Raw genomic sequence first — 20,501 nt, forward strand, 5'->3', positions numbered from 1 at the left:
TTCACTGCCTGAAGTTCAGACATTTGTTAAGGGAGTGCTGCATATTCAGCCCCCTTTTGTGCCTCCAGTGGCACCTTGGGATCTCAACGTGGTCCTGGATTTCCTAAAGTCGCATTGGTTTGAGCCACTTAAAACCGTGGATTTGAAATATCTCACGTGGAAAGTGGTCATGCTGTTGGCCTTGGCTTCGGCCAGGCGTGTGTCAGAATTGGCGGCTTTGTCATGTAAAAGCCCTTATCTGATTTTCCATATGGATAGGGCAGAATTGAGGACTCGTCCCCAGTTTCTCCCTAAGGTGTTATCAGCTTTTCATTTGAACCAACCTATCGTGGTGCCTGCGGCTACTAAAGACTTGGAGGATTCCAAGTTGTTGGACGTAGTCAGGGCCCTGAAAATTTATGTTTCCAGGACAGCTAGTGTCAGGAAAACTGACTCGCTATTTATCCTGTATGCACCCAACAAGCTGGGTGCTCCTGCTTCAAAGCAGACTATTGCTCGCTGGATCTGTAGTACGATTCAGCTTGCACATTCTGTGGCTGGACTGCCGCATCCTAGATCAGTGAAGGCCCATTCCACGAGGAAGGTGGGCTCTTCTTGGGCGGCTGCCCGAGGGGTCTCGGCTTTACAACTTTGCCGAGCAGCTACTTGGTCGGGGTCAAACACATTTGCAAAATTCTACAAGTTTGATACCCTGGCTGAGGAGGACCTAGAGTTTGCTCATTCGGTGCTGCAGAGTCATCCGCACTCTCCCGCCCGTTTGGGAGATTTGGTATAATCCCCATGGTCCTTACAGAGTCCCAGCATCCACTTAGGACGTCAGAGAAAATAAGATTTTACTCACCGGTAAATCTATTTCTCGTAGTCCGTAGTGGATGCTGGGCACCCATCCCAAGTGCGGATTGTCTGCAATACTTGTATATAGTTATTGTTTAGCTAAAGGGTTATTGTTGAGCCATCTGTTGAGAGACTCCGTTATATTTCATACTGTTAACTGGGTATAGTATCACGAGTTATACGGTGTGATTGGTGTGGCTGGTATGAGTCTTACCCGGGATTCAAAATCTTTCCTTATTGTGTCAGGTCTTCCGGGCAGAGTATCCTGAGGTCTGGAGGAGGGTCATAGTGGGAGGAGCCAGTGCACACCAGGTAGTCCTAAAGCTTTCTTTAGTTGTGCCCAGTCTCCTGCGGAGCCGCTATTCCCCATGGTCCTTACGGAGTCCCAGCATCCACTACGGACTACGAGAAATATATTTACCGGTGAGTAAAATCTTATTTTTAGCTCTTACAGCATATTTTGTAGCACAGGAAACTTCAGATCATTTGAGACAGAGGGGTGTATTCAATAGCTTTCGGAAGCTGCTGTCTTGTCGGAAAGACGGCAGCTTCCAACAGATTTCGGTCGGAAGGGGTTCTGACCTATTCAAAATAAGCATTTTTTTTTTTTTCCTCAACAAGTCTGGAATTCCCGACTTGTCAGAAAACACGTGGGGATCCACTTGCTTCTGTCGGAAATGGGGCCAAATCCGACAGGATTTGGCCCCCTTTCTGTCAAACTCAATCCAACTTGAAACAAGTCTAATTGAGGTGAGGAGACGGGGAGCGGTGCAGCGGGCTACGGGGATGAGAGGTACCTTGCCTGGCCATCCCCCAGCCAGGCACCTCTCTCCCTGCAACGCCGCCGCAGACATCACACCTGCAGACGCTGGCAGACCCCCTCCCCCCCCCCCCCCCCCCACCGGCTGCAGCAGTCACCTCTCCCCGTCGCCGCTGTCAGCGCACCAGCACGACAGGAACCCGGGTACGGCCAAATAAGACAGTCTGATTTGGCCATCCATTGAATAGCCCTTGTCTGATCCATTCCGACAAAGGCATGTCGGAATGGATCCAACACTTATTGAATACACCCCAGAGACTGCATCATGCACATCATTCTGAATCACTACAATCCATAATTTATGTAGTCCCATACAATTTTACAGTTCCTTACAATTTAAGGCCACCTTTTAACCCATTATCCTGCACTTTGCAGAATTTAAACCTAATAATGACATGTAATTTTTTGTCCAATTAAGCTACAGTATTTGTAAACTTCCAATTGCCCATTTAGTATTAAGGATGTAGCCCATTGGGTTCTGAATGTTTTTGTTAAAATAACAATTTTCCACAAGTTTGCACCCGTTCTGAAGATGAGAGAAATGCTGCGTTAATTCCTATAGAAATTACTGCAGTTAGAAAAGTTAACTTATTGAATACCAAAACTCTGTGGTTGCTCAAAATTTTGCTTGCCGTAGGATAAAATACTGCTCCTAAATGGGAAGCTGGAAGTGTAAGAAGAAAACCAGGAAAAATCTGAATTTAAGATTCCAAGAGTGTAGTACAGTTGAAACAAGAAGAGTAGCTAGCCAAGCTTCTAAAAGGATTCTAACTATTAAAAGCAATATGACCTTTTGCATCGGCTGTAGAAGTATTTTCATTAGATTAGTACAGCAGGTTGAGTGTAAGCAATCCAGACTGCAAAAGGTCAGGTAGGTAGATCTCAGAACAGAGCTAGTTTGAGATGGGATAATAAGTGTGTTAGGTTACAGATATGGGTGGTAGTCAAATGAGATTATCTTTAGAATAGGGTTTAGAGCATGTTTTTGTTTAAACGTGTTCAATTTTCATTAAACTAAAACTATTTTGTGAGGTGAGTTGTATATAGGTACAAATGTGAGGGAACCATTGATGTGCGATTTAGAAAATTAGTGTAACAGTATTGAAGGAATGAGGTGAGGTAGGGGGCTGACTATGAAGATATATAAGCTTCTGTGAGGAAATCGGCCTTACTGGATCAGTCTCTGAAGTGGTGGGCTATATATTGTGCTGTTTAGGGTAGTTGGCAAAAAAATATTTAGGATACTTGGCAAAACAATTGCTTAAGTTGACTGTGCTGAAGCATCAGTCGGTGTGGCAACAGCCAGGCATAGATTGAAACTGAGTAATCTTTGGAATTTAGAAAATTAAAATTGTGATCCACTAATATCCTATCTTTGTACTCATGTCTTTTTTTTGTTTGTTTATTTTTTGTTCTAGTTTTGGGTTCTCTGGCGGGGGATGTAGCTATGTGATCGGTGGTCAGGAGACCGGCGGTCACAATACCGGCACCTACCGTACATCCTGCCCCCTCACTATCCCGACGGTCGGCATGCTGACCAACAGGGACTAATCGCCACAGAGCCAGCGAGGGGCTTCATTGCGCTCCCACCCCCCTGCTGGTAATCTAACAGCCGGGATGCCGAAGTCTGTATTGTCACACATACCCAATCTCTCTAGCAGGAATGACTCCTCATTGGGTTGCTATGTCAATCTGCTAATATGAAATGCTGTGTGATGATACATTAGAAATATATATAAATGTGCAGTGCATTTGGTGTGATTGTGCCACGACTGCCGCTTTGTGCCTAGCTGCGATCTCTTTGCGGGAGCGATCGCACACATCTAATCCTATGAATTGTAAGAGCGGGCACACTAATCACAACAAAAGGCCCACGTTTGCTGCGATTACCCTGTAGGTTGAGCCCTGTCACATCTGTAGCTTTTTGGTTTAAAAATAAATAAATAAAAATTGGTTAACGGCTTATTTGTATGATGCACAATGCTTTGTTTTCAGTGCTAATGTTTTTGTTTTCACTCCGTTTATTTGTTTTTATAATAGGTGTTCTGGAGACTTGGATGATAATTTAACTATAACCAGTGTGAAGTACTTGGAATCCACACGGCCACAAATGTCCTTTTTATGTCGCATCAGACGTGCAGTTATTACTGTAGCCCACAGACTGTCACTTTTGCTTCTAGGTAATTATATTTGCATTAAATTGTATCTTTAAGTATAACCGGTATAGAAATTTGTGGGGAGCTTGGACACATTTCTTGATAACAAAAATATATATATATTTATTTATTCCCCCCCCCCCTTTATGTAGGTATTGCTGTGGTTTTTGCAGTTCTTCGATATATGCGATACCGTTGGAAAAAAGAAGAGGAAGAAACTAAACAGATGTATGACCTGGTGGTAAAAATTATAGGTACGTAGTAAGTTTTAATACATTTTTAGGTTCATATTAAGTGATTTTATTTTTTTTTCTTTAGAACATTCAGGGGTATATTCAATTGAAGTCGAAAACTGCAGACTGCAGTTTACGACTTTTTTGGGTCAAATCCTGATTCGACATATTCAGTATTTTTCGACAAGTCGATATATTCGACTTGTCGAAAAGCACATGGATCGGCGGAATAGCTGCCGATCCTTGTGTTGTCGTAAACCGGGCCAAATCCGACAGGTTTTGGCCCCCTTTTCGACCATCTTAGTCCGACATCAAAATGGTGTCGGACTGGGATGCGGACCCTGAGGAGGGAAGGGGGGGGGGGGTTGAGAGACACGGGGGGACAGCGGGCGGGCATACAGGAGACATCAGCGCTGCAGCTGGATGTCACTCACCCGCCCGACCTCACGGCAGCTTCCACCTGGCTCCAGCGCGCTGCTGGAGGCGGGTGGAAGCTGCCGTAAGGTCGGGTGGGTGAGTGACATCCAGCTGCAGCGCTGATGTCTCCTGTATGCCCGCCGGCTGTCCCCTCGCGACTCGCCCACCCTCGCCTCCTCTGCGTCCCATCTTAAATTCGACTTGAAAAAGTCGAATTAAGATGGGGATTGAATAGGGGTTGTCGGATCCATTCCGAAAAATACATGTTGGAATGGATCTGACTTTAATTGAATATACCCCTCTGTCGGCAGCAGCGTACTAAATTGTGTCCAATGAATTACTAGTAGTGCTATAGTTCAGAGAATGCACTAAATCACAGGTTCTCAAACTCGGTCCTCAGGACCCCACACAGTGCATGTTTTGCAGGTCTCTTCACAGAATCACAAGTGAAATAATTAGCTCCACCTGTAGACCTTTTAAAATGTCAGTGTGTAATTAATACACCTGTGCACCTGCTGGGTTACCTGCAAAACATGCACTGTGTGGGGTCCTGAGGACCGAGTTTGAGAACCTATGCACTAAATTATAATACATGAATGAGCAGCCGTTTTTATTTTTAGTATTTGCACTGGCGTATGTATAAGTTAGTTACAAAAAGGCTTTTCACAGATACCAACACACTAAGTGGGGTTTTAGCAAATCTTAAGGAGAGATAAAGTTCCGACCAATCCGCTTCTGTCATGTTACAGGCTGTGCAACAAAATGCAGAAGCTTATTGGTTGCTATAAGCAACTTCTCTACTTTAACGCTCTCCAAGATACGTTAAATCTTCCCCTTAGTCTTGATAGCTAGTCGCTACTAATTGTTTTTTTTTTCCCCTGACATTTGCTCAGCCGTATTGATTTCCATGCTAGTACCATGTATACATTATGGATTTCTGATGTATTTATACGCTATACTGTAAATGAATAACACATCTTAGAGGCTCTTGCACATTTTCTAGCCCTGCCTCCAAGTCCATGCATTTTGTGCAGTTCCATGCTCAGTGCACAGTATTTTCCCTAACTGTCAGGGTAACGTAATGTAAATGCATCAGACAGTGGTGAACCAGTAGTGTAATTAAGAAATTTAGGTTCTCTTTGGCTGTAATTTCCTGGCTAAAATATTGCCACAAGCTCAGTGTTGGTGTTCACTGTGGAATTTTTGGGCAAGTTGCTTGACCATGAGGGAGGGCACATTTTAATTTTGAAGTGCAAAATTTTCGGCCAAGCCTCTGGGATGGGTGAAGTACGAGTATCCAGTTTCTTCCAGTCTTAGTGGACTTAACTTTCCCGGCGCTGCACAGAAAAATACAGTTAAGTATAAAGCAGCAGGGCTGTAATAATAGACTTAGGGCTTAGGATCCAAATGTGTGAAGCTGCCTCAGTGGGAGCAAGTTGCATGTACGTATATGGTTTATGAAAAGGACAGGAAACATTTGTACATGGATACAGTGTCAGCGTGGCACTAGTACATGTACAATCCTCTAACAGGCTTACAATCACATATTTTAACTAGTTTAAAATGTCAAATATCCTCTACATGGGTGATACATGTACAGCTATCAACATAGTATTTTGCTGCTACTGCAGACTCTACATGCAGTTATCAAACCGTTATGCTTCTGATGCTGTATTATTTTGACAAGAAATCTGCAGAAATCTGAGTTTGGCTGCCTGAGTACGCAAGTCTCCAAACTTTCTCCAGATTGGCCTCTTCACTCCAGTCCTCTTGCTCTGGTTGCTGCCCTGCTCCTGCCGCTATGGATTAACTTTCCTTTGCTTTTCCGTGGGCTTTGAAGTAAAGGGAGAAGGAGTTTGGGCGGGTATTTGGTTGTCCCCCGACTTGTGCGAGGTGGCCAGTGGTGTAGAGCGGAGACCCTTGGGTCCTCCATATAATGTGAGTAGTGTGTTTCATCTCCCAGGGACTGTATTGGGGTTGTCCTGATCTGTGTGGCTGCTGTTGATCTATGGTGGTTCCTCTGTTTCACTTTCACAGAGTGTGTGACGGTCTCAAAATTGGAATAGGGCAAGGCACATTTCTATGTTTAAAATACAGATATGGCACAGTGCCTTGCCAAACCAGCCTAGGGAGAACACTTAACTATATTTGTAGAGTGTGTCAGCATTGCAAACTTGCGATTTTGTTTTTTGAATATTATTATTATTATTATTTTTTTTAAACTATACAGTTTAAATTTTTTCTCTAGCATCCATAAGGGATATTGGGGAATCTAGTACGATGGGCTATAGACTGTGTCCAAAAAAGCCCGTGGACTTTAAATTTCTTTAACTGGGTGTGCTGGCTCCTCCCCTCTATGCCCCATCCCACAGTCAGTTTAGAAAAAAGTGCCTTAAGGAGAGGATGCACATCTCTGAGCTCCAGAGAGTTTTCTTCAATTTCTTTTTTCTGTTTGTTGTTTTCTCTGACGTCCTAGTGGATGCTGGGGACTCCGTCAGGACCATGGGGAATAGCGGCTCCGCAGGAGACAGGGCACAAAATTTAAAAGTTTGACCACTAGGTGGTGTGTACTGGCTCCTCCCCCTATGACCCTCCTCCAAGCCTCAGTTAGGTTTTTGTGCCCGTCCGAGCAGGGTGCAATCTAGGTGGCTCTCATAAAGAGCTGCTTAGAGTAAAAGTTTTGATAGTTTTATTATTTTCAGTGAGTCCTGCTGGCAACAGGCTCACTGCAACGAGGGACCTAGGGGAGAAGAAGTGAACTCACCTGCGTGCAGGATGGATTTGCTTCTTAGGCTACTGGACACTAGCTCCAGAGGGACGATCACAGGTACAGCCTGGATGGGTCACCGGAGCCGCGCCGCCGACCCCCTTGCAGATGCCGAAGTAAGAAGAGGTCCAGAAACCGGCGGCTGAAGGCTTTTCAGTCTTCATGAGGTAGCGCACAGCACTGCAGCTGTGCGCCATTGCGCTCAGGCACACTTCACACCGGCGGTCACTGAGGGTGCAGGGCGCTGGGGGGGGCGCCCTGGGCAGCAATGTTAATACCTTTCTGGCTAAAAAGAATACATCACATATAGTCCATGAGGCTATATGGATGTATTTCACCCCTGCCAGGTCTCAGAAAAACCGGGAGAAGAGCCCGCCGGAATAGGGGGCGGGGCCTATCTCCTCAGCACACAGCGCCATTTTCCTACACAGCTCCGCTGCTAGGAAGGCTCCCAGGCTCTCCCCTGCACTGCACTACAGAAACAGGGTAAAAAAACAGAGAGGGGGGGCATTTTTTGGCGATATTATATATATATTTAAGCAGCTATAAGGAAACAACACTTATATAAGGTTGTTCCTATATAATTATAGCGCTTTGGTGTGTGCTGGAAAACTCTCCCTCTGTCTCCCCAAAGGGCTAGTGGGGTCCTGTCTTCTATCAGAGCATTCCCTGTGTGTCTGCTGTGTGTCGGTACATGTGTGTCGACATGTATGAGGACGATGTTGGTGTGGAGGCGGAGCAATTGCCGGTAATGGTGAGGTCACCCCCTAGGGAGTCGACACCGGAATGGATGGCTTTGTTTATGGAATTACGTGATAATGTCAGCACGCTGCAAAAGTCGGTTGACGACATGAGACGACCGGCAAACCAGTTAGTACCTGTACAGGCGTCTCAAACACCGTCAGGGGCTGTAAAACGCCCTTTGCCTCAGTCGGTCGACACAGACCCAGACACGGACACCGAATCTAGTGTCGACGGTGAAGAAACGAACGTATTTTCCAGTAGGGCCACACGTTATATGATCACGGCAATGAAGGAGGCTTTGCATATCTCTGATACTGCAAGTACCACAAAAAGGGGTATTATGTGGGGTCTGAAAAAACTACCTGTAGTTTTTCCTGAATCAGAGGAATTGAATGACGTGTGTGATGAAGCGTGGGTTACCCCTGATAAAAAACTGCTAATTTCAAAGAAGTTATTGGCGTTATACCCTTTCCCGCCAGAGGTTAGGGCGCGCTGGGAAACACCCCCTAGGGTGGACAAGGCGCTCACACGTTTATCCAAACAAGTGGCGTTACCGTCTCCTGATACGGCCGCCCTCAAGGATCCAGCTGATAGGAGGCTGGAAAATACTCTAAAAAGTATATACACACATACTGGTGTTATACTGCGACCAGCAATCGCCTCAGCCTGGATGTGCAGTGCTGGGGTGGCTTGGTCGGATTCCCTGACTGAAAATATTGATACCCTGGATAGGGACAGTATTTTATTGACTATAGAGCAATTAAAGGATGCATTCCTTTATATGCGAGATGCACAGAGGGATATCTGCACTCTGGCATCAAGAGTAAGTGCGATGTCCATATCTGCCAGAAGAAGTCTATGGACACGACAGTGGTCAGGCTATGCGGATTCCAAACGGCATATGGAAGTATTGCCGTATAAAGGGGAGGAATTATTTGGGGTCGGTCTATCGGATTTGGTAGCCACGGCAACAGCCGGGAAGTCCACCTTTTTACCTCAAGTCCCCTCCCAGCAGAAAAAGACGCAGTCTTTTCAGCCGCAGTCCTTTCGTTCCTATAAGAACAAGCGAGCAAAAGGACATTCATATTTGCCCCGAGGCAAAGGAAAGGGTAAGAGACTGCAGCAAGCAGCCACTTCCCAGGAGCAGAAGTCCTCCCCGGCTTCTGCAAAGGCCTCAGCATGACGCTGGGACCTTACAAGCGGACTCAGGGGCGGTGGGGGGTCGCCTCAAGAATTTCAGCGCACAGTGGGCTCACTCGCAGGTGGACCCCTGGATCCTGCAGGTAGTATCTCAGGGTTACAGGTTGGAATTCGAGAAGTCTCCCCCTCGCCGGTTCCTAAAGTCTACTTTGCCAACGTCTCCCTCAGACAGGGCGACGGTATTGGAAGCCATTCACAAGCTGTATTCTCAGCAGGTGATAATCAAGGTACCCCTTCTACAACAGGGAAAGGGGTATTACTCCACGCTATTTGTGGTACCGAAGCCGGACGGCTCGGTAAGACCTATTCTAAATCTGAAATCTCTGAACCTGTACATACAAAGATTCAAGTTCAAGATGGAGTCACTCAGAGCAGTGATAGCGAATCTGGAAGAAGGGGATTTTATGGTGTCCTTGGACATCAAGGATGCTTACCTTCATGTCCCAATTTGCCCTTCACACCAAGGGTACCTCAGGTTCGTGGTACAAAACTGTCATTATCAGTTTCAGACGCTGCCGTTTGGATTGTCCACGGCACCCAGGGTCTTTACCAAGGTAATGGCCGAAATGATGATCCTTCTTCGAAGAGAAGGCGTATTAATTATCCCTTACTTGGACGATCTCCTGATAAGGGCAAGATCCAGAGAACAGCTGGAGGTCGGAGTAGCACTAACTCAAGTAGTGCTCCAACAGCACGGGTGGATTCTGAATTTTCCAAAATCCCAACTGATCCCGACGACACGTCTGCTGTTCCTAGGGATGATTCTGGACACTTCAGAAAAAGGTATTTCTTCCGGAGGAGAAAGCCAGGGAGTTATCCGAACTCGTCAGGAACCTCCTAAAACCAGGGACAGTGTCTGTGCATCAATGCACAAGAGTCCTGGGAAAAATGGTGGCTTCTTACGAAGCGATTCCATTCGGCAGATTCCATGCACGAATTTTTCAGTGGGATCTGCTAGACAAATGGTCCGGATCGCATCTGCAGATGCATCAGCGGATAAAATTGTCGACAAGGACAAGGGTCTCTCTGCTATGGTGGTTGCAGAGTGCTCATCTGTTAGAGGGCCGCAGATTCGGCATACAGAACTGGGTCCTAGTGACCACGGATGCCAGCCTGAGAGGCTGGGGAGCGGTCACACAAGGAAGAAACTTCCAGGGCGTGTGGTCAAGCCTGGAAACGTCTCTTCACATAAATATACTGGAACTAAGAGCAATCTACAATGCTCTAAGCCTGGCAAAACCTCTGCTTCAGGGTCAGCCGGTGTTGATCCAGTCGGACAACATCACGGCAGTCGCCCACGTAAACAGACAGGGCGGCACAAGAAGCAGGAGGGCAATGGCAGAAGCTGCAAGGATTCTTCGCTGGGCGGAAAATCATGTGATAGCACTGTCAGCAGTGTTCACCACATGATTGTAGTCCATTGGGAAAGACCAATGGTGGACATGATGGCGTCCCGCCTCAACAAAAAACTGGACAGGTATTGCGCCAGGTCAAGAGACCCTCAGGCAATAGCTGTGGACGCTCTGGTAACACCATGGGTGTACCAGTCAGTGTATGTGTTCCCTCCTCTGCCTCTCATGCTCAAGGTACTGAGAATTATACGGCAAAGGGGAGTAAGAACGATACTAGTGGCTCCGGACTGGCCAAGAAGGTTTTGGTACCCGGAACTTCAGGAGATGCTCACGGAAGATCCGTGGCCTCTACCTCTAAGAAGGGATCTGCTTCAGCAGAGACCGTGTCTATTTCAAGACTTACCGCGGCTGCGTTTGACGACATGGCGGTTGAACGCCGGATCCTAAGGGAAAAAGGCATTCCGGAAGAGGTCATCCCTACCCTGGTCAAAGCCAGGAAGGAGGTGACTGCACAACATTATCACCGCATTTGGAGAAAATATGTTGCATGGTGTGAGGCCAGGAAGGCCCCGACAGAGGAATTTCAACTGGGTCGATTCCTACATTTCCTGCAAACAGGATTATCTATGGGCCTCAAATTAGGGTCCATTAAGGTTCAAATTTCGGCCCTGTCGATTTTCTTCCAGAAAGAATTGGCTTCAGTTCCTGAAGTCCAGACTTTTGTAAAAGGAGTACTACATATACAGCCCCCGGTTGTGCCCCCAGTGGCACCGTGGGATCTCAATGTAGTTTTGGATTTTCTCAAATCCCATTGGTTTGAGCCACTCAAATCTGTAGATTTGAAATATCTTACATGGAAAGTAACCATGCTACTGGCCCTGGCTTCAGCCAGGAGAGTGTCGGAATTGGCGGCTTTATCGTATAAAAGCCCATATCTGATTTTCCATTCGGACAGGGCAGAATTGAGGACGCGTCCTCATTTTCTGCCTAAGGTGGTATCAGCGTTTCACCTGAACCAGCCTATTGTGGTGCCTGCGGCTACTAGCGATTTGGAGGATTCCAAGTTGCTGGACGTTGTCAGAGCATTGAAAATATATATTTCAAGGACGGCTGGAGTCAGAAAATCTGACTCGCTGTTTATACTGTATGCACCCAACAAGCTGGGTGCTCCTGCTTCTAAGCAGACGATTGCTCGTTGGATTTGTAGCACAATTCAACTGGCACATTCTGTGGCAGGCCTGCCACAGCCTAAATCTGTCAATGCCCACTCCACAAGGAAGGTGGGCTCATCTTGGGCGGCTGTCCGAGGGGTCTCGGCATTACAACTCTGCCGAGCAGCTACGTGGTCAGGGGAGAACACGTTTGTAAAATTCTACAAATTTGATACCCTGGCTAAGGAGGACCTGGAGTTCTCTCATTCGGTGCTGCAGAGTCATCCGCACTCTCCCGCCCGTTTGGGAGCTTTGGTATAATCCCCATGGTCCTGACGGAGTCCCCAGCATCCACTAGGACGTCAGAGAAAATAAGAATTTACTCACCGGTAATTCTATTTCTCGTAGTCCGTAGTGGATGCTGGGCGCCCATCCCAAGTGCGGATTGTCTGCAATACTTGTACATAGTTATTGTTACAAAAAAATCGGGTTGTTTATTGTTGTGAGCCATCTTTTCAGAGGCTCCTACGTTATCATACTGTTAACTGGGTTCAGATCACAAGTTGTACGGTGTGATTGGTGTGGCTGGTATGAGTCTTACCCGGGATTCAAAATCCTTCCTTATTGTGTACGCTCGTCCGGGCACAGTATCCTAACTGAGGCTTGGAGGAGGGTCATAGGGGGAGGAGCCAGTACACACCACCTAGTGGTCAAACTTTTAAATTTTGTGCCCGGTCTCCTGCGGAGCCGCTATTCCCCATGGTCCTGACGGAGTCCCCAGCATCCACTACGGACTACGAGAAATAGAATTACCGGTGAGTAAATTCTTATTTTCGGTATGCTGTCTGGACAACCGCATACCGGCACCGTGGGAGTTAGGGTAGGGGGTAACGGCCACCGGCCTTGCGAGGTGCAGAGCCGCTTCCCCGCTGCAGGACCAGTGTCCTGAGGGGTGGTTGTTCAGCGGGGCACTGCGCCTTGGCTGTCACATCCGCAGCATGCCGCACACCCCTAACGCTGCCTGAAGGTGACATCGGTGGCGAGTACAAACCGGGGGTCCCGCTAGGGGTGTCCCCTAGTTTAAAGGGCGGCTGACCACGGGCGCGGCTTACAGTTCCCTCCCAGGCGGGCGGTCCCGCTATGATCCCCCGTGTGAAACTGGCACAAAAACGCTTGACTAGCACTTGTGTGGTTTTTTTGAGCTAAAAAGGAGACTGTCAGTATAATATTAGTGTAACTCCGGCGCCATTGGAGGGGGCGGAGCTACATCAGGTCGGGACCTGAGGCGTTTTGGCACCTACCTCTGCTTACTGCAGCCACAGAGAGCGCGCACACAGCGCTTCCTGTTTCCTCAGCCATCCTGGATATCTTGTACAGGGTGTAGCAAAGGGGGGAGAGCCGCTTGTGTACACTGGGGGTCATTCCGAACCGTTCGCAAGCTGCAATCTTTCGCAGCCATGCGTTAACGGGTCAGATCTGCACATGCTTGCGCCGGCAATGCGTAGGCAAGTCGCCGCCTGGCAACAGCTGTCACCGGGCAGCGACGAGTATAACGAAGAAAGCGTTCGCAGCGGCGAACGCAAGAAGATTGACAGGAAGAGGCCGGCCGGGGGTGGCAACTCGGTTACCTGGGAGTGCCGAATAAAACGCAGGCGTGTCCGGCCGAATGCAGGGAGGGATCCTGACGTCCGCTCCAGTAAGGTTTGTCGCAGTGGATGAGTAAGTCTTGAGCTGTGCAGACACTGCACAAACTTTTTGGTTGTGCAGTCTCTACACAGCGGATCGCAGATGCAAAGCCCTAACCCCCTCCCCTGTAGGCAGCGACTGCCTGATCGCAGCACTGCTAAAAGTAGCCTGCTAGCGATCAGGTCGGAATGACCCCCACTATCTGAATCCTATTTAGGACAGAAATTGTTAGTGTTTACTGTAATATAGTGAGCTGACAGCCTCACTGGGGCTGTGCAGCTCAGGATGTGCTGGTGTCCTCTCTCTGTGTGTCTCCTCTCACATACAGTAGGGAAGGCTTGCAATATCACTGTCTGTATGTTGTGCTTACTGTGAAACATGGGTAAACACAAACTGTGCAGTGTGTGTCACACCAGATTCTCCATTATCTACTGATTCTGTTTCATGTGAACAATGCAGTCAGTCTTAATAATCAGTGAAGTGGGAGGGTCCAGAGCCCCACTGGTTAGGGTCTCTTAAAACTATGATGTCAGATATGTCATCCCAGCTCACTGCTAATGTGCATAAGATTCAGCTGCTACAACAAGCTGTTGCAGATTTAGCTTCTAGGGCAGATGCACAACCTCCCCCTCATGCAGATCCACAGAAATGTGGGTTACCTGCTCTACTCTCTTATACAGATGAGGATATACAGGAGGATGAAGATGACCTGTATCCTGCTATTGGGGATCCTGATTCTGCACAGGGTATTGAACCCTTAATTCTGGCTATACGGAACGTGTTAAAGCTCCCTCTAGAGGACGCTGTGTCACAGCAGTCGTTTTTCTGTGTACAAAATAAGCCTAATGTCACTTTCCCTGACTCTACAGAGTTGGATGACATATTCAAACAGGCCTGGAAAAAATCCAGACAAAAAATTCCAAGTGTCCAAAAAGTTTTTGCGGGCTTTCCCATTTGCTACTGAAGGTTGAAAATTTTGGGAGGAACCCCCTGGGGTGGATGTATGATGTATGCATCTCTCGCCTGTCTAAAAAGGCGGTGCTATCTGCCCCTGGCTCCTTTACCATGAATCAGAAGATAGAGACTACCCTAAAGTCTAGCTACACAGCAGCCGGTATATCAAAAAGGCCGGTCATTGCGGGTTGCTGGATGACCCATGCCATTCATTCCTGGGCCACTCAAATTCAGGGGGGCCTCTCGGATATGCCCTTAGTATGGTCACCCTCCTAAAACACAGTCGGGACACTCCACGTGTCCTCTGTGATTCCCTCAAGGAGATGGGGAACATTAATGCTCTGACTTCTGCCATGGCAGTGTCGGCGCTCAGGGCCTTGTGGTTGCGTCAGTATGTTGCGGAAGCAGAATCCAAACGTAGTGTGGAATCCCTCCCCTTTTCTGGGGAATGGCTCTTTGGGGTTGAATTATATACCTGCATTTCCAAAGTTATGGCTGGGAAATCCACGTTTCTTCCTTCTGGGGCCCCGCCGGCGAGACGCTCCTATCCGGGGCCGTCTATCCAGTCTTTTCGGTCTGACAGATTTCAATCTAAGGCAAGAGGTGCCTCCAATGCAACTAGAGGCACCAGAGGTAAGTCCAGACAACCTGCAAGCGTCGGCTCTCAGGAACAGTCCACCGGTTCTGCTTCCACTAAGGCCTCAGCATGAAGGTGCACCCCCAACCCGAGGGGATCTCGAGGTGGGAGCTTGACTGTGTGTCACTTCAGCCGCGTCTTGGATACTTCCTGCCAGGATACCTGGGTCAGAGATCTCGTTTCTCAGGGCTACAGGCTGGAGTTCGACAGTACATTTCCCCAACGATTTTTCAAATCAAGCTTACCAGCTTTGGAGGATATGCAAGTTACGTTGCAACAGGCCATCCCGAAAGTTGGTCCAGTCCCACGTCATTGTTCCAGTCCCAATACCGCAATGCGGCAAGGGGTTTTGCTTAAACCTGTTTGTGGTGCCGAAACTGAGCGGTTCGGTCAGACACATCTTGAATCTAAAATCCTTGAATCCTTATTTGAAGGGGTTCAAGATGGAATCCCTGTGAGCAGTGATTGTGTGCCTCCATATTCTGATTTGGCCGCCTCATCAGGCGTACCTACGATTTGCCCTGCTGGACAATCACTTCCAATTCCAGGCACTGCCCTTCGGCCTGTCTACTGGCCTGAGGGTATTCATAAAGGTGATGGCGGTGATGATGTTCCAACTCTGGGTCCAGGGGGTCAATGTTGTTGCTTATCTGGACGATCTTCTGATAAAAGCACGATCCAAGGAGCTTGTGTTGCTCCAGATCGACTGCACTATCCATCTCCTGTCAGACCATGGGTGGATCCTCAATTTACAGAAGTCCCACCTGGAGGCTCGGGGGCTCCTGTTCCTGGGGATGTTGCTGGATACTGTGGCCCAGAAGGTGTTTCTACCAGAGGACAAGGCAAAAACACTTCAGGAAATAGTCCGCATGGTGCTTCGACCTACTTGAGTGTTCGTCCATCTTTGCATATGATTGTTGGGAAAGATGGTTGCCTCATACGAGGCGATCCAGTATGGGAGGTTTCATGCCAGTACATTTCATGTGGATCTCCTTAGCAAGTGGTCCGGATCGCATCTACAGATGCACCGGATGACTCTGCTGTCACCTCGGGCCAGGATTTCCCTCCTGTGGTGGCTACAGTCCTCCAATCTCCTGGAAGGCCGCAGTTTCGGGATTCAGGATTGGACCCTCCTCACGACAGCTGCAAGTCTACGGGGATGGGGGAGCTGTCACCCAAGGGTCGCAGTTCCAAAGCAGGTGGTCAGCCCACGAAGCCCTCCTTCCGATCAACATTCTGGAACTTCGGGCGATCTACAATGCTTTGCTTCAGGCCTCTCCTCTATTCAAGGATCAAGCGATCCAGGTTCAGTCGGACAACGCCACGGCGGTGGCTTGCATAAATCGACAAGGAGGAACAAAAAGCAGAGCATGCATGCATGAAATGTCAAAGATACTCCTCTGGGCAGAAAGAAATGATAGAGCAATGTCCGCAATCTTCATTCCGGGAGTGGACCACTGGGAAGCGGACTTCCTCAGTCTTCACGATCTCCACCCGGGAGAGTGGGGTCTCCACCATCAGGTGTTTCAGTAGATCATCGACCGATGGGGTTGCCCACAAATAGACGTGATGGCTTCTCGTCTCAACAAGAAACTTCCCTGCTATTGCTCACGTACCAGGGACCCTCGGGCCCGGGCAGTGGATGCACTGGTGTCACATTGGCCTTTCCGGCTGGTCTACTGGTTTCCTCCGATTCCATTGCTCCCAAGGGTGCTACAGCGAATCAGGAATCAAAGACCCCAGGCAATTCTGATTGGCTCGGAGGGGCTGGTACGCCGATTTTCTACACATGTCCGTCGAAGACCCTTGGCCTCTACCACTAAGAAGTGATCTTCAACCAGGACCATTTGTTTACCCGGACTTACGGCAACTTCGTTTGAACATCCTAGCTCACAAGGGCCTTTCCAAGAAAGTTATTGCTACCATGGTTCAGGCCTGGAAACCTGTGACGTCAAAGGAGATGTCTCGGTGCGAGGAGCGCACGTATCCACCTGCCGAGTTTCACTTGGGACGTTTCTTACGTTTCCTGCCGGCTGGTGTGGATAAAGGCTTACGTCTGGGTTCCATTAAGGTCCAGATTTCAGCCCCCTCCATTTTCTTCCAGAAGAAACTGGCACTGTTGCCAGAATTTCAGACATTCTTGCAAGGGGTACTCCACATCCAACCTCCTTTTGTGCCGCCTACGGCACCCTGGGATCTGAATGTCGTGTTTGAATTTTCTACAGTCCTTCTGGTTTGAGCCTCTGATGACTGTAGAAGACAAGTACCTCACGAGGAAAACGGTGATGTTACTGGCCCTGGCTTCTGCTCGACGTGTCTCCAAATTGGGGTCCTTGTCATGTAAAAATACTTGGTCTTTTACGAGGACAGAGCAGAGCTCCAGACTAGGCAGCAGTTACTGCCAAAGGTTGTCTCTGCGTTTCACTTGAATCAACCTATTGTGATTCTGTCCAGTTCTGGCGCTACTGCTTCTCCGGAGGCATTGGATGCTGTGCGAGCCTTGAAGATCTATGTCAAGAGACTGGCTCGGATCAGAAAGACTGATTCTTCGTTTGTGCTCTATGATGCACAGAAGAAGGGTTGTCTTGCTTCATAGCAGTCCATTGCTCGTTGGGTTAGGCTTACTATCCAACAGAGAGCGAAATTAATAGAGGCGCTCATGGCATCCGAACACCATAATTTCCCAGGTTCTATTACAACCAAAGAGTCAGATGAATTTATAAAATATATATTTAATGTTCACAATGATCCAATCAAAATACCACTTGATAGAAACAATTCATAGGTAATATTGATCGTAACTTACTGATTTACCGCATATATAAATATAAAAACACATGAATTATCTAAGCTATTACAATGATTGCTGTATCAATGGAACTCACTGAACTGGCTGATAAAAAAGTTCAGATGTAACAATGTGTTACAATCCTTGGGAAACACTGTTGCCACAGCTGCTGAATGTGATGACACGGTTACTGCACGTTAAAATAAGCGACTTCGATACGGATGACCGGCATATATCGGTTGTGTGTAAAAGATTACCTCTCCATGTGGGCTGGTAAACCCGAGCGTCCCCGGGTGAGTCCAAAACTTGCCCAGTGAAGTGTAAAACTGGAGGGGTACGTAGCGTGTATGGATGGTACGGAACACCACTGATTCGAGCTCAATTGCCCTGCGGGTGCTTCACCCAATAAGTGCTGTAAGGATTTGTAGAGAAGGCAGGTGTGAGGCTGTTTGATGGAAAACTGCCACGCAAATCCGTCTGTATTCTAGAGTCTCTTCCTAGACTACCTGGACGTGCACCGTCCGCCGGTGGTCAGCGGGAGGGAGGATGATAAGGGCTGGTCACAGTTGCCGCATAGAGCTCACGGCTTGGTTCCGTATGAAATGCTGGCTGCTTACTGCTAATGCCGGTAAATTTCAGGCAGAAGTGGCTGTGTCCTTGAATGTGCAGGTGTTCAGTGAGAAAAGGAGATGAGTGCTGACGCGTTTCGTCACGTGACCCGTGACTTTTTCAAAGATGACTCCTATTTCCAAAGTGTGTTATTTAAAGGCCTCCCAATCGAGCCTACACATGTGTAATTAATCAATTTGATGATGCACCAATTGTTAAACAGACCCTTATACATGAAATCTTTGGTTGTTTAAATAATGATTATCTAAAAAATGAAAAATTATGATAAAAATATTATAATAAAAAAAGATGGAATTCTCTGTCCACGCATACACGCTTCAGAGATCCTTAAATAAAATATACTATAGAGCAATGGCGGAGCTAACTGATGAATAAATAAATAAACCATCATAAACAGAATGGATGGAGATGATCTAAACATATTCCAATACTATTCCCAACTTTAATTATCGATCCACAATGTAAATACTGGAGACTTTTGTATATACTGGAGACTTTTGTATATAATAGAGAATCCAGAGTTATGAAATATATGTATGTATAGGAGACAATTTATCAGGAGTATAGCGGCGAACGTGCTCCTTACACCATCAGTTCCAGGTTCGTTTTATTAAGATTGATTAATAATTGTTAGACACATGCGCAGCAAAAGATTTCTTCTCTTTTTACTATCCAACAGGCCTGTGTGTCGGCAGCCTTACCTGTTCCTAAGTTTCTGAAGGCCCACTCTACAAGATCAGTGGGTTCTTCCTGGGCGGCTGCCCGTGGAGTCTCTGCCTTACAACTATGTCGAGCTGCTACCTGGTCGGGGAAAAACACTTTTGTTAAGTTCTAGAAGTCTGATACCCTGGCCAAAGAGGATACCCAGTTTGGACAGGCGGTTCTGCAGCCGTCTCCGCACGTTCCTGTTGTTCTGGAAGCTTTGGGACGTCCCCATCGTATTAGATTCTCCCAATATCCCTTATGGATGCTAGAGAAAATAGGATTTTAATTACCTATTGGTAAATCCTTTTCTCATAGTCCATAAGTGATATTGGGCGCCCGGCTCTATGCGTTGACTTTTTTTTTGCAGGTTCTTGTCGTGGTTACCTGCTGGCTGTTATGTTAGTGGTGTGCTGGTCTGTAAATCTCACCACTCTGTTATCATATTTCCATCTCGTATGTCCTTTCTTCTTCGGGTACGTTTTTACCTATAACTGCCTGTGGGAGGGGGGTATAGAGGGAGGAGCCAGCACACCCAGTTGAAGAAATTTAAAGTGCACTGGCTCCTTGGACCCCGTCTATACCCCATTGTACTAGATTCCCCCAATATCCCTTATGGACTACGAGTAAAGGATTTAAAATCCTATTGTTTACTTTCAGATATATTGAAAAGTCACAAAGAAGCTTGTCAAGAAAACAAAGAGCTAGAGCCATTTACACCAATCCCACATGTGAGAGATTCACTGATACCTGCTTGTGACCGGTATGTTTCAGCTTTTGCACTTGTCTGTTACATTAGAACTAAAATATTCCCCCACACTCACAATTGTATTACATGTGACCCTTTTGACCTCCCCCCTTTTTTTTTTTTGTATTGCATTAGTTGCTCTGTCATATTAAGTTCATTGATTTTTCTTAACAAAATTGAAGACTAAAGTTGAGTGATGGATATTCTGTTTCCTGCTGCTTGTATATAGAAAGATAAATTTAGAGCTAATAGTATTTTAAAAAAGTATACTCTTAAGAAAATTTTTTGACTTATTACAAATGTGTCTTTCTTTGAATATATTTGACATGAAGGATAATGTGTGGATTAATTACCAGTTACTTGTATAGCGCATGTTCCACAGAGCTTTACAGAAACTATTTGGCCTCATTACCAGAGTAAGAAATACTACAATTAAGTGCACATAAGATAAGTGTTAAAAATCCAGTCCGTTCAAGAATACACCACAATAGTTGATTTCAGTCTCTTACACTTTAGAGTCTGAAGAATGCACTTTCTGTTCTAAAAAGCAAGTAAGCGCATGGACTGTTGGTGAATCTATTCCAATGCTGCCCACAGATTTTAGAGGGTGGGACCATATTGTCCTTGAAATGTATTGGGTTGCTTTTCCCAAAGATAGCCTCTTATGCTTCTGAATTCAGGT

General features: G+C 47.0%; 1 protein-coding gene across 1 annotated transcript in view; it reads left to right on the plus strand.

The window, feature by feature from the left end:
- Window positions 1-20,501, plus strand: part of LEMD3 (LEM domain containing 3) — a 171,425-nt gene that overhangs the window by 140,370 nt on the left and 10,554 nt on the right. The window contains exons 6-8 of the mRNA XM_063927554.1: window positions 3,695-3,834; window positions 3,963-4,064; window positions 19,732-19,834. Coding sequence (XP_063783624.1) covers window positions 3,695-3,834; window positions 3,963-4,064; window positions 19,732-19,834 — 345 coding nt within the window. The remainder of the gene's footprint in view (window positions 1-3,694; window positions 3,835-3,962; window positions 4,065-19,731; window positions 19,835-20,501) is intronic.

Source organism: Pseudophryne corroboree, chromosome 6 (assembly GCF_028390025.1).
Source record: "Pseudophryne corroboree isolate aPseCor3 chromosome 6, aPseCor3.hap2, whole genome shotgun sequence".
NCBI classification, from domain to species: domain Eukaryota; kingdom Metazoa; phylum Chordata; class Amphibia; order Anura; family Myobatrachidae; genus Pseudophryne; species Pseudophryne corroboree.